Source organism: Hippocampus bargibanti, linkage group LG05 (assembly GCF_051943395.1).
Source record: "Hippocampus bargibanti isolate YZ-2025 linkage group LG05, ASM5194339v1, whole genome shotgun sequence".
NCBI lineage: Eukaryota > Metazoa > Chordata > Actinopteri > Syngnathiformes > Syngnathidae > Hippocampus > Hippocampus bargibanti.
The window spans coordinates 15,224,341-15,237,590 of NC_142738.1; the positions used below are offsets into that span (position 1 = coordinate 15,224,341).

The following is a 13,250-nucleotide window of genomic DNA, read 5'->3' on the forward strand; positions in this document are numbered from 1 at the left end:
CAAAATTAACCAGAAGCAAATTTAACCTCATTATTTGTATTTTTTTAGTAAATTAATTTGGTTAACAGTCCTGTTTGTTTTTTCTCCACCAATGGTATGGCGAAGATCCAACCTGTGACCTCTGTCCAACTCCAGGAACTCTCAAACACATCATGACCGGTTGTAAGACCAGCCTCACACAAGGCCGCTACACCTGGAGGCACAACCAGGTCCTGAAGAGTTTGGCAGTTGTCCTTGAGAGCAATAGGAATACCATCAACTCCTTGCCCATGAGAGCCACCACTTCCAGCACAGCACCGTTGACTTTTATCCGAGAGGGAGAGAAAAAGCCCAAACATCCTCCTGCAAAACTAGAGGTTGGACAGCTGGCCAGGGCCCGGGATTGGAAGATGCGGGTTGACATTGGCCAGCAATTGGTATTCCCAGCGGAGATTGCAGCCACCACCCTAAGACCAGACTTGGTGCTCTGGTCCCCTTCACTCAAGGCTGTCTACATCACAGAACTTACAGTCCCTTGGGAAAACTCAGTTGAAGAGGCCTATGAGCGCAAGAATCTGCGCTATGCAGAACTCGCAGTAGATGCGCAACAGCGAGGATGGAAAGCCAAGGTCTATCCCATTGAAGTTGGATGTAGAGGGTTTGTGGCTTCCTCCACCATCAAACTGCTAAAAGACCTGGGCATCCATGGACAGGCTCTGCGGCACACAGTTAGGTCACTCTCTGAAGCGGCAGAAAGAAGCAGCCACTGGATCTGGATGAAGAGGAAGGACCCTTGTGGGCTCATAGGTCAGCAACCTAAGACCCCCCTCCCCCCACCAGCTTCTGAACATCTGATTGGGCATGGGACACAAGCACGGGCGTGATCAACGTGTGGCTGGCCACCATCGATGAGGGTGTCAAGTGATGAAAGGCCGAAACACCCAATGATTCTTTGGAGCACTACTGATGATGTGTCCCAAATTCACAACCTTCCCATCCCTGAGGCACAGCTCCCACACCACTCTCAACATCAAGGCTAAATCTCATGTGCGGACCATCCATTGGCACAAATGGACAGAATAACATCATGTCCAGTGTTTCGTGATTCTCATTCCCCTAAATTAAAGTAAAAAATATGAAACTTTCGTACCGAGAGATCTTTTCCGGCCCACTTGCATTCATCTCTCCTGATGGGAGACGCCGGCCAAGGTATCTGGAAATGCAAACCAAAAAAGAATAATTCCTTCCATATGCACATGTGTGTATGTATCAACTATATGCAGGTTGAAAGGGTCAATGTGCGATTTGCTCCCCACTTTGTTTCAGTTTACTCTATTATTCATCCAGGTGAACATAGGGCGGCTATCGTGCCTGCCGCAGCATGCGATGGCGTGCGATGGCGCTGCCTTGTAATATTAATGAGACACTTTCCGGTCCAAACCTAACAGAAGATGCCTGAGGTACATTAAACTCTGATTGCATGTAGTCTGCCAGACATGACCCTCGAGGCTTTGTTTTACCTGTACAATATCCTGACTGATGTTGAGGAGGTTGAAGGAGAAAATGTGGTCTTTGGCTCCCACCACTAGTCTTCCTTTCTCTTCATCTAGCAGGAAGGTGTGGTAAGACGAACTGTTAAGCAGACCTTCGGAGGTCACAAGGTTGTTGGAATCCAGCATGTCTGCGGGAGAAAGTGGAGTGCTTTAAACCGCAAATCCAACATCATTCAGAGAGCCTTCATTCATTTTGTCTGATTGTCAGGCTCACAATTTGTTTCAAGATATGCCGACAGTGTTCAACTTCAGTATGTCCGTCTGGCTGATCTGCTGTCTTGTGCCATGGCTAATTGGTTTTAGTGGTATGGACTACTTTTCTTTGCTTGTCGGTTGTCCCTACAGTATGTCATAAATAGGATATTTGCTACTACTCATTTGACTGAATTTGATTAAAAGTGGAGCGGTTTGGGTTTTTTTAAAATATTTTTAGAAGAATTGAAAATCTGTTAAATTTTATTTCCTACTTGGCTTAAGTCCACAGCAATGTTCCCTCTAATTTTTCATGTGTCTGAGCAGACACTCAAGCTCCCTGAGCACTCTGAGGACCACTGTGAGCAACATCAGATGTGTACTAGTGATGTGCCGTTCGCGAACGAGCCGGTTCATTGAACCGGATCTCTGAAGTGAACGAAGAGAGCTGGTTCCTAACAAGGAGCCTGAAATGGGAGCCAACTTTTTTGTCCTCTATTCCCCGCAACCAGTCTTCGGTTAAAGCCACACGTGATTGGTCGATATTCGTGATAAAGGAGGGAAGGTAGAATTGCAGACACACACGTGAAGAGAAAGAGGAGGGGGAGGGGGGCAGGGTAGACAGATGGACAAATGTTATCACATTATGTTGTTATTATTATTCAATGATTATATTTTTTACTAGTTGGTATGATAGCATTATTACTATGAAAAGCAAATTAGTGACAGCTGATCATCAGACCAGAGTAACCACTTGAGTAACGTTTGGTCCACAGCATACTGCACACTTCCCGTAGGTAACTGCATATTTGTTTTTAGAGACTGAGTTGCCAATTTGCTGCTGTGAAATGTAAATTTCTCCACTGTGAGACTAATAAAGGCATATCCAATCGAATCCAATTGCTGACAATAAATATTGCACTCAATTCTGCCTTGATTTCTTCAAGAAACAGTTTATGAAATCAACAAATCAGTTCTCTGACACCATTGTTGCCAAAACTTACAACTAAAATAAAAAAAGAATGTAGAAAGATGATAAAAATGATTCTTCAGCCGTCATCTGTTATCCCTACTGTCCAGTCGTGGCGGTGCCGGACTCTGCTATGATTGGTCCCTGCTCTCAGGTTGGGGGGAGCAGAAGACTACTGCCTGCGGCTCCACTGATTGTTTCTATTGTCCTGACTAATGACTGGCCTGATTGCCCCATTTGATCTGGTATCACCTCATCAGCATAACTAAGCCTATGTTGCCTAAGCAGTCTGTTGGACGAACGATCCAAATTGAACCTCACCCCACCATGGCGGTTTAGTGAAGGAGTTTGCTGTTTTATGTAAATAGCTACTTTTACTCCACTTTCAAACCATCTATTTTCTTTCGCCACGATTTTCACCTCATTGTCATCAAATGAGTGGTTGCTAGCTTTTAGGTGCATATGTACTGCAGATTGAGGCCCACTAGTATTATCCCTGCGTTGTTGCTAAATTCTTTTTTTGAGCATTTGTTTAGTCTCCCCAATGTATTACTCTTTACAATTTTCATTTTTACAATATAAAATTTTCATTTTTACAATATATTGAGTAAACTAAATTACTTTGTTTTTCATTTGGCAGCCTATCTTTTGGATGCACTAATTTTTGCCTTACAGTGTTTATCGGTTTGAAATAAGTAGGAATTGTGTGTTGCCAAAGGACTCTTTGTAGTTTTTCAGAAACTCCTGCAATGTAAGTGATATGATCTGGTTGGCGACCAACTGGGGGCGCTGTTGGCCCCGCCTACACCTGCACAGGTGCTGGTCGTCCCGATCAGATTGGCGACCAGCGGGTAGTGACGTCAACCCTGCCTGCAGCCTCGCAGGTGCTGGTCGTTTAATCATTGACACTTAAAGGGACACCCGGCGCAACCATCCGGCTCCGGTTTATTGTTTGTTTGCTGCTTGTTTGCTGCATGCTGTGCATGTGTTTGTTTAACCTTGGCGGACTTTTACTTTTGGTCTTCTTTTGCTACTTTGTATTTTTTCCATTCAGATGATTTTGATGTTTTACATTTTGTTCCTGCTGACCTTTATTTTAATACAATTTGTCAAACAACCTCCTACTCACTCCTGCCTGCTTTTTGGGATCTGCACCCGCCATCACCACCTAGCAAACCGTGACAGTAAGGTACTGTTACTCCTCTCCTTTTAGTATCTTCTGAATGTTTTGTTTCATTCCCTATTATTTCCTTTTGACATTTGACCACTGAGGGTAAGCACAGTTTGTGAGTGCTCTCCAGCATAGGGCCAAACTAATACCAACAAGCGTCAAAGGTAGAGAAAAGGAGACAAAACATATTAGGGGGCCTCAATCTGCAATGCATATGCACCTAAAACCTAGCAACCACTCATTTGACAACAATGAGGTGAAAATCTTAGACAAAGAAAATAGATAGTTTGAAAGGGGAGTAAAAGAAGCTATTTTCATAAACCAGCAAAATCCTTCACTAAACCGCCATGGTGGGGTGAGGTTCAATTTGGATCGTTCGTACAAAAGACTGCTTAGGCAACATAGGCTTAGTTATGCTGATGAGGTGGCACCAGACCAAATATACAGGCAGGACAATAGAAGTAATCAGTCAGGACAATAGAAGTAATCAGTGGATCCCCTGGGAGTAGTCTTCTGCTCCCCCACACCTGAGAGCAGGGACCAATGATAGAAGAGAGAGACCGCCATGTCTGGACAGTAGGGATATATATAGGGCCGAAACTACCGGCCAGACTTTAGTTCGCAGACAAAGCGTCTTGGATAAAAAGCAAAAAGTGTGACACCTTCAGAGAAGTACAGATGACGGCTCAAGAAACTTTTTCATCGATGGACCACTCCTGTACGACTGAGAGCTTACACAGACGTAATGATTATTTTATTCGTTAAGAATTCACTAAATTGTCAGTAGCTATCTTCTTTCTTTTGGGCTTTTCCCTTCAAGGGGTCGCCGCAGCGAATCAGTGTCCTCTATCCTCAGAGGTTTGATTCACATGTTTGTTTTGGCTGAGCTTTTATGTCAGATGCCCTTCCTGACACAACCCTCTGTATTTATCCGGGCTTGGGACCGGCACAAGAAGACACTGGCTTGTGTCCCCTTGTGGCTACAGAACAAGCGACTCTATGATCTTAATAAAGATGAAGTTGCTCAGTAAAAGGCTCCCAAAGACAAAATGATCATCGGCACAGCAACATTCAAAAAAGCAAAACTAAACTCAACATTCGAATATATGAGCTTGGCTAAATCAAGATTGCAAATCAGTGATTTAGAGTTTTGCTAAATTTTGAGTAGCTATGAATAGCTAAAAAAACGTGTCATTGTAAGGAGCATTAAGAACAATGCGTGTAATTATTTTCCAACATCATGCCGTGAAATATTTGTCAAACTGTCATTTGAAGCCCTTTCATGTTTGCTCTAATATAAACCTAAGAGGTGTCTGCCGCTACAACAAACATGTAACAAAGACACCTTTCTCCTCTGCACAAATGAGTATTCCATCACAATACCTTTGAAGGAGTCATTTCAGTGTACAGTATAACACTGTGCCATTGAATAAGACTGGTGTGTTAGTTTTACCACAGACTTGTGGTTTACTTCATTTTCATAGTTATGCTTGAAAAGAGTTGTTAGAAATTGTACAGCTCGGCCAAAAAACACAGCCGCCAAAACCAAAGTGGGCAACGTTGCCCAGGTTATGCCAACACTAGCAGGCAATGATCAGGTTGCCCGCAGAGCAGCCAAGCAGAACTTGCACCGACAGTGGAAAACTAAGACGAGCATATACATATCACGTGGGAATAAAGACCTCATCCCAAACTGCAGTATTCACATATTATGCTGAACCACAGCTGCTATTAGGACACATTAAGTCTGGTTTGAAGATCATGTTTTGCTGTGTAGTCGGAGGGTTTTCCCAGGGAGACATTTGCTTTAACAGCGGAAAGCTCAACTTGCCTGAATGACTATGAAAGCCCTCGTCTCTGCATCTACAGCAAGCATATAATTATCACATTAGTCTTTTGTGTTATGCAAAAAGAAGATGGGCTTAAATCTGAAGCGTGTGAGAATCTCATGGAATCACTAAAACCTAAAAATGCATTGTAAAGAACCATCCTTTGCCATGAGGTTTGTTTTTTTTATCATTCAGTCATCAAATGTATATTTGATGTGTATCTTTCCTGAATACTTTTAACAAAGACGTACAATAAACATAATCTATCTCCAAAATGATCAAATTTAAATCCCTTTGCTGTCAATGCATATGAACAATCCGCTATGCCAAGTATGGTCATGCTTAGTCCCTAATGTTATTGCTTTGATTTCCGGCACCTCAGCAGTAGGGGAGGACTTAGACAGTCTACTAAATGTAAAGCCAGAATGTTACGTTAACCCTCAGCCCTCAGGTACCGACTACCCCATTCCCACCATTCTCTGAGAACCTGATATGTATACCCTACTTCATAAATCCCTGAGGATTTCAAATCGTTCACGAAACTGTGAAGCCAAAAGAAAGCCAAATATGTTGAATTATTTAAAGTCAAACCATCCAGTCAGTTATCCATCTGGATATCCATTGATCAACGGACGATAACATCCATTCGTCATGCTGTTTTAAAATGGGATGACTGGTCAGCGTCTGTACAATGTTTTGCTCAATGCAGTTCAAAGCTATTATCTCAATCAGGGTTGTCGTCTGGTTATAGTGATCCATCACCGGTAAATGTTTTCACATTAAGTACTTTTAATGACAGGATTGGAACATCCGCCTGATCTTTTTTCACATCCACCACAGATTGGGTTGTATCCATTGCATCTAGGATACAATAATGCTGTGTAAACATCCAATGTGTCCTGTGAAGCAAAGACAATTGCAGGATGTGGGTTCTCAAGACTTTGTAACTTGATATTTCGAACTTGACGTTGACTAGTTTCTCTGTAACCTATTGGGGATTGTACAGCTTTGGTTTATCAGAGCAAACCAACAAAGGCAAAAAAATACTTTTGAGCCTCTACTAACAAAGTGGAATGAAATAAATAATTTACTCCACCAAAGATGGAGTTTATTTGCAAATACCACAAATTTCCACCATGCAGACCCCTGCTGATCTGTTGTGGTGTTTCCCATTAGACAAAGTTGTGCACATGTGAGCTCGCTGTTACAACGACAAGCACACTGCATGAGACGGTTATTCTTCTTTTGCTGGAAATAGCATGAAGCAGGCTGTTGTGTTCTGAAATGTTTGTTTTGCTCCAAGTTGATGAATGATGTCTCTGTCATTGGAGAATTCATGCTTCTGCTAGAAATTTCCATCATCTGCTATGGTTCTGATCTCGTCACGTTTAATGTTTCATATAAAATTGTGCCTGGCCTCATATTTAAGCTTAAGTGGGGTCAATGACACATTGGAATGTGTCACTGCTTTCTCCACAAGTCTGTGGTCTTCTTTATCTGCTTTTCTACCTTGGGTCCTCAAAATGCTTTCACGCTATATTCTCATTTATCTACTGATGATGCAGCATCAGGAGGCATCAGTGAGGCTTTGGGATGTTGCTCAAGGACACTTTTCACAAGGGTTGAGAATCAAACTCACATACTATAGGTTGGGAGACGACCACTCTATGATTGAGTCATTCATGCAACCCGAATTTTAATGCTGCTTGCCATGCATCCATCCATTTTCCAGACCGCTTTATCGTCATTAGAGTTGCGGAAGGTGGTGGAGCCTAACCTAGCCGTCTGGAGGCACTAGGCGGGGGACATCCTGATTTTGTTGCCAGCCAATCACCGAGGACACAGAGACAAACAACAAATTACTCTCACCCTCAGACCTCGGGACAATTTTTGAGTGTTCAATTAGCCTGTCATGCATGCATGCATTTTGGCATGTAGGAGGAAACCGGAGGTTTCGGAGAAAATCCACGCGGGCCCGGGGAGAAGATGCAAGCTCCACACAGGAGGCCAGCGCGGGACTCGAACATGCAACCTCTGCACTGTGAAGCCGGTGTGCTAAACACTGAACTACTGTTAAACTACGAGCTAAAAAAATGCAAACCTGTCAGTTTGTTTATAGTTGTGTACATGTGTTCTACTCAGGTGTGAATGAGAGGATCCAAGTGCAAGAGTGATGCTACAGGGGGAAGAGATAAAGAAGGTGGAGGATTTTAAGTACTTGGGGTCAACTGTCCAGAGCAATGGAGAGTGTGGAAAAGAGGTGAAGAAGCGTGTCCAGGCAGGCTGGAGCTGCTGGAGAAAAATGCCAGGTGTGATGTGCGATAGAAGGGTTTCAGCTAGGATGAAAGGAAAAGTGTATAAAACAGTGGTCAGACCAGCCATGATGTTTGGACTGGAGATGGTGCCACTGAAGAAAAGACAGGAAGCAGAGCTGGAGGTAGCAGAGCTGAAGATGTTGAGGTTTTCTTTGGGAGTGACCAGGTTGGATAGGATCAGGAATGAGTACATTAGAGGGACAACTCATATTAGAGGCGTTGGAGAGAAAGTCAGAGAGGCCAGACTGAGATGGTTTGGACATGTCCAGAGGAGAGAGAGCGACTGTATCGGGAAAAGGATGCTGAGCCTTGAACTGCCAGGCAGGAGACCGAGAGGAAGACCGAAGAGGAGGTTTATGGATGTGGTCAAAGAGGACATGAAGGTAGGTGGTGTGAGGGAAGAGGATGCACAAAACCGGGATAGATGGAGGACATTGATTCGCTGTGCCGACCCGTGAGGGGAAAAGCCGAAAGGAAAAGAAGACATGTGTCCTACTCAGGCTATAGAGATGCTGTGTCCGATGCTGTGTTGCTTTCTTCATCCATTGCATTATACAGAAAACATCAGTCCGCATGAAAACTTTCTATGGGCATGGTTCCCAAGCCCACAAAATGGGCATTGTGTGTAACCAAAGCTAATCATCTTGGGAGGGATACTGTCGTGGGTGGTATGTCTGTCCATGGTGCCCACTGGGATTTGTGCGATTGGAAAGAAAGAGGATTCCAGCCTAACAAACCCACCCCCAGCCTGATCCACAGGGTACGTGCCTCGACATGTTGCATCCCCTGTGACACGTCGGCTAAACAACATAATTATTTTGATTATTATTTTTGTTCAACCTGCTATTTCAAAATAAAATCAACTGCTGCCAAACTGGGAACCAACCCACAAGCAGGTGACCTGAATGATGTGTCGCTTTAAATAGGTGTCAAGGGTCGCAGTGGCAAGAGTTAAGTTTTCTTGTCCACCTTCTGTGTTGGCGTTTCGCCAACAGATTTGTACTTCCTTCATCCTACGCCTTTGCTGTTCTTATCCTACGCCTTTCCCCTTCTTATCCACTCACACTGCTTTTTCTCTCACCCAAAAACATTTGTGAGTACGGTAGAGACAAAAAAACAACGGGAGGGCAGACAGAATTGATGCATGGAATCGACAGTCCCATGTGAGACTCATAAAAATAAACTATTTTACCCTACATTCTCTCTCTTTCTTGACTGGGGGTAGGGGGTGGGGCAGAGGTAGTGTTATCTAAGTGCTTCCAGAGAAACAGAAGGAACACATCTTGACAAAAGCCCCCGCGTGGCATATACTTCTGAACACTGACGCATGGCTCATACTACTGATTGTGGGAATGTACTCATTTGACAAATCACAAGTACTCCACATATGGTTCATTTACGCCTGAGGAAATACGTCATAAAGCTTCATTAGTCAAATGTGTTCTCCAGTAGAAAGACACTGAAATGCAGAAAAAAATCTTGGCTGCCTATTTTTACTTGCCGCATGCTAGTTGGTCTGCTGCTAATCCGGTTGCTCATGAGAATGTTGCGGATGCCGTCATTATTATTCTGCAGGATGAAGGCCTTGGGACTACAAAGTATATCCCGACATCCTGTGCTGCTTTCAATTCAGATTCAGAAATATGCTTCTCATTTGGCTTTCTTGCCTCTTTCAGTCTGTAGTTTTGACCACTTTTTTCCTTTGTCATTTTGTTCATTTGCCCATTTTGGAAATTTAATGTTAGATTAGATTAGATTAGATTAGATTAGATTAGGATTGTTTAGTCTCACACTGGAGGATTTCACATTTCAGAGCACAAAGTGATGAAAGGAAGGGGGATGGAAAAGTAGTAGATAAAGAAGTACAGTAGTAGTTAAGTATACTTGTGACTCTGGTCCAAGCCTATACCACATACAGCAAGTGTTTATAATGTTTTAAGCAAAGTTGCATTGTATTATCGTTTGTACATATAAATCTACCACAATAAAAAAGGATTTGTCAGTTCCAACAGAGTCAATGTTTTTGTATCATCCAACCACAGTCCTCATGAGGTAACTGGAGTCTATACCAGCTGACTTGGGCAGAGTGTTTAGATACATCTTGAACAGATGTACTGTATATGTTCAAGATTGTTGTTTAAAAATTTCCATGGAAGTGAAATCCAAATCCAAAGAAATTACGCTAAACCAGTGGCAATGTAAATTGAATATGCATGCAGTCCAAAGATGTCAAAGTCGGTCACCAAACCATGCCATAGTCAAGTCACACATATGTTATTACTGTCTGCAGATAAAGCCTTTTCCACAATCATGATTCTTTCAATATTTATCCAATGCCAACTAAGAGGTATTCTCTTTAAGATTAGTGGGTTTAGCAATGCTGCATTTGGTTGCAAACATTTCTTCTTGAAAAGGTAAAAAAGTCAAATGTCACTGATTGGGAAAACTGAACCTCAAAATAAACAAGTTATTTCCAGCCTTACTGAAGGCACTTTTTACCAGCCATGGATTTTTGAGCTTCTAAATGGGATTATTTCCAGCATATCCCATGGGATTTTCTATGAATTTTTCCACCCATTCACACTCCTTGCACTCCAACAGTACATCCTATAAAAATAAAGTAGCATCTCATCAGTCCTTGGCAGTTAACACCACTTTTGACTAATAAAGCACATGGATGGTCTTTACTTCCAGTGTCATGAATTCCCCCGTGGGCTGTGAATTGTCCTAATCTCCATTCCTGTTGTCATTTATGATCCATACATTTCTAGAATGTAGCCACCCCCTTTAGGGGCTTTGGCATCACCTAACAGCATGATTGTTGATACAGTTGGACCTTAGCTCGTGTTTAGGTAGCCGTGGGGTATCGTTGTTATCTTTCCCCCTACGCCGCTGACCTGGTAACCTTCAGTTCTCACTTCAAAAGATCAGCCTGAATCTCGTGGGGTTCAGCTGTGTGTTTCTTTTTGAAAAAAAAAAAAAAAAAAAACAAACTCAGTTTCTATCAGATCATATATCTATGTTCAGTGGGGAACTACGCAGGCAGCAGGCGCTTTGAGATACACATCTTAATGCTCCATTAATATGAGGGTAGACTGTAGTTCGTGGTCACACTGGTTGAGACCCACACCGTATATTGACCTCTAGGGGTCAGGGTACTTGTAAATTCAATGCCCCACATGCCGCTGATTGTGCAGCATTGGACCAGATGTCACTGTCAAGGAAATATTAACTTTGAATGCTTCAGAGTCTTAAAAAACACATAAAATGCAAATATATTTATTTATGATTGGAATTAATGTTATTGATATCAAATGTGTAATGTTGAATCTTTTTTCTCTCTGCACTATATTAAAATACAGATAAAGTCATGTCTGATTTTTCCATCCATTTATCTGTACATATTTGTGGATATGGGTGCTGCTGTTCTGGTACGTGCAATGTCACTGGACATACTTTTTGCTTTTGTCCTTAATCACTTTGGATTTATAACGTATCTACTTCCTAATTTCATTTGCATTTTCAACTGCACATATGTACATGCTATTTGAAACATGACTTTTTTCACAATGTACTGCTGCCTGGTCTTGCTGCTGTTCATATTCACATCTGTGCACAATCAAATACAGTATATTGGTGCACCCCTAAGGGCCAAATGCAAATGATGGCCTCATTGAGAAGTACACAATTCAGGTTGGCTTCTGCTGCAATGGAGACATCACAGCGGGTGGGTGTGCATTTACCAATTGACAGCGTGTACTTTTTAAGTGACTGATCTGCTCCCAGGTATCATTAGCCATCTACAGATGGCAACGCGAACGTGTGTGTGTGTATATGTGTGTAATTATGGATCTCCTAGGAAGGAGCAATGACTTTCTCTTTGCGGGTAAAGCCATCTGCTTAAACAGACCTGTACAATTCATTCCAAGCATAATTGCTGCACGTTGTGAGTGGTGTTGGGGAGGCGGGGCAGGGTGGGGACTGGCGGGTTGACACATGGGAAGAAAAGAAATAAATGACACTTGGCTGGCAGGGAGTCGGCATCTGGCACTACTTTTCATGATGTGTACACACTGGCAAACACCGTTTTGTCATATAATGTAGGTGAAAAAAAAAAACGATAATGGTACTGAATCTCACACAAGCTTGTATAATGAACAGTTGACTCGACCATGAATGCATGACAGCCACATCCATCCAGAGTACTACAACCACAGCAACATATTTTGGTTGGATGATTATCACAAATACATCAAATTATTTGGATGTTTTTAAAGTGTGCATGTGTATCTCTTAAGAAGTCAACAGTTGGGCCCAAGTTGAGCATTTTTCCCCTCTCTTGCGATTAAAGTCAGCAGAGGGACAGTTATTGATTGCCCTTGAAAGATTATCCTCAACAATTGTCCTGTGGTAGCTTGTGCGTGATTTTATTTTTCTTCATTCAAGACAAGTGTTTGTTATTTTCTTAAGATGTTTGATTGCAAATCTTGAATTGGGGTACACAGATACTGACAAGCTGGCCTAATTTGGGCATTCCCCCCAACCCCCATTCTTGCAATCAAAATCAGCAAAGGGCAGATTGTATGGTGTCATGGAGAGATTACCTGTGGTGTGGTTATTAATTATCCCGTGATCTAGGATGGATTAAGGGTGATATTTCATCCCCCTCAGAAAATTTTCTGATTCCAGACATTGTACATTTCAAATCGAGTAACAAAGAGAAGAAATTCTTGTGTGTGGTTAACAGAGTTGGGATGAGCCACAGATTCAGAGACTGTCACATGAAATGTATTGAAAGCCAATCAGGAAACTCTTGGACACAAATCAAAGAGCAACTGATTGTATTGCATGTTTGAAAAGCATGCCTCACGAGTCATTCACCACAAGAACAAAAAAACGAAATCGGAAGAAGTAGATGCCACGACAATCTAGCTTCCTAATAAGATAAGAAAACCTTTCTTCGTCTCCCCAATTCCCAATTAACAGTGGCAAAACATGTGAAAGAGAGAAGTAGATTAACAACATGTATATAAGTAAATATAAACAACAAATATAAATATAAGAATATTCAAAATGAGTGAGTGCTAAGACAGTGGTTTGCCGCTGGTGTCGCCTACTCTTGCTTCTAATGGTACTACTGATATGTTAATTTCTGTCAGTCTGACTTGCCAGTGACATTTAGCTAACATACATGTTGGTCTTGCATACTCTTCATCTTGACAAAACTAGGGCAGTCAGAGA

General features: G+C 42.3%; 1 protein-coding gene across 1 annotated transcript in view; it reads right to left on the reverse strand.

Moving 5' to 3' along the window:
* The window catches only part of sema3ab (sema domain, immunoglobulin domain (Ig), short basic domain, secreted, (semaphorin) 3Ab), a 33,233-nt gene that overhangs the window by 19,099 nt on the left and 884 nt on the right, over positions 1-13,250 (reverse strand). The window contains exons 2-3 of the mRNA XM_088996865.1: positions 1,500-1,660; positions 1,130-1,192 (exon numbers count right to left, since the gene is read on the reverse strand). Coding sequence (XP_088852991.1) covers positions 1,130-1,192; positions 1,500-1,660 — 224 coding nt within the window. The remainder of the gene's footprint in view (positions 1-1,129; positions 1,193-1,499; positions 1,661-13,250) is intronic.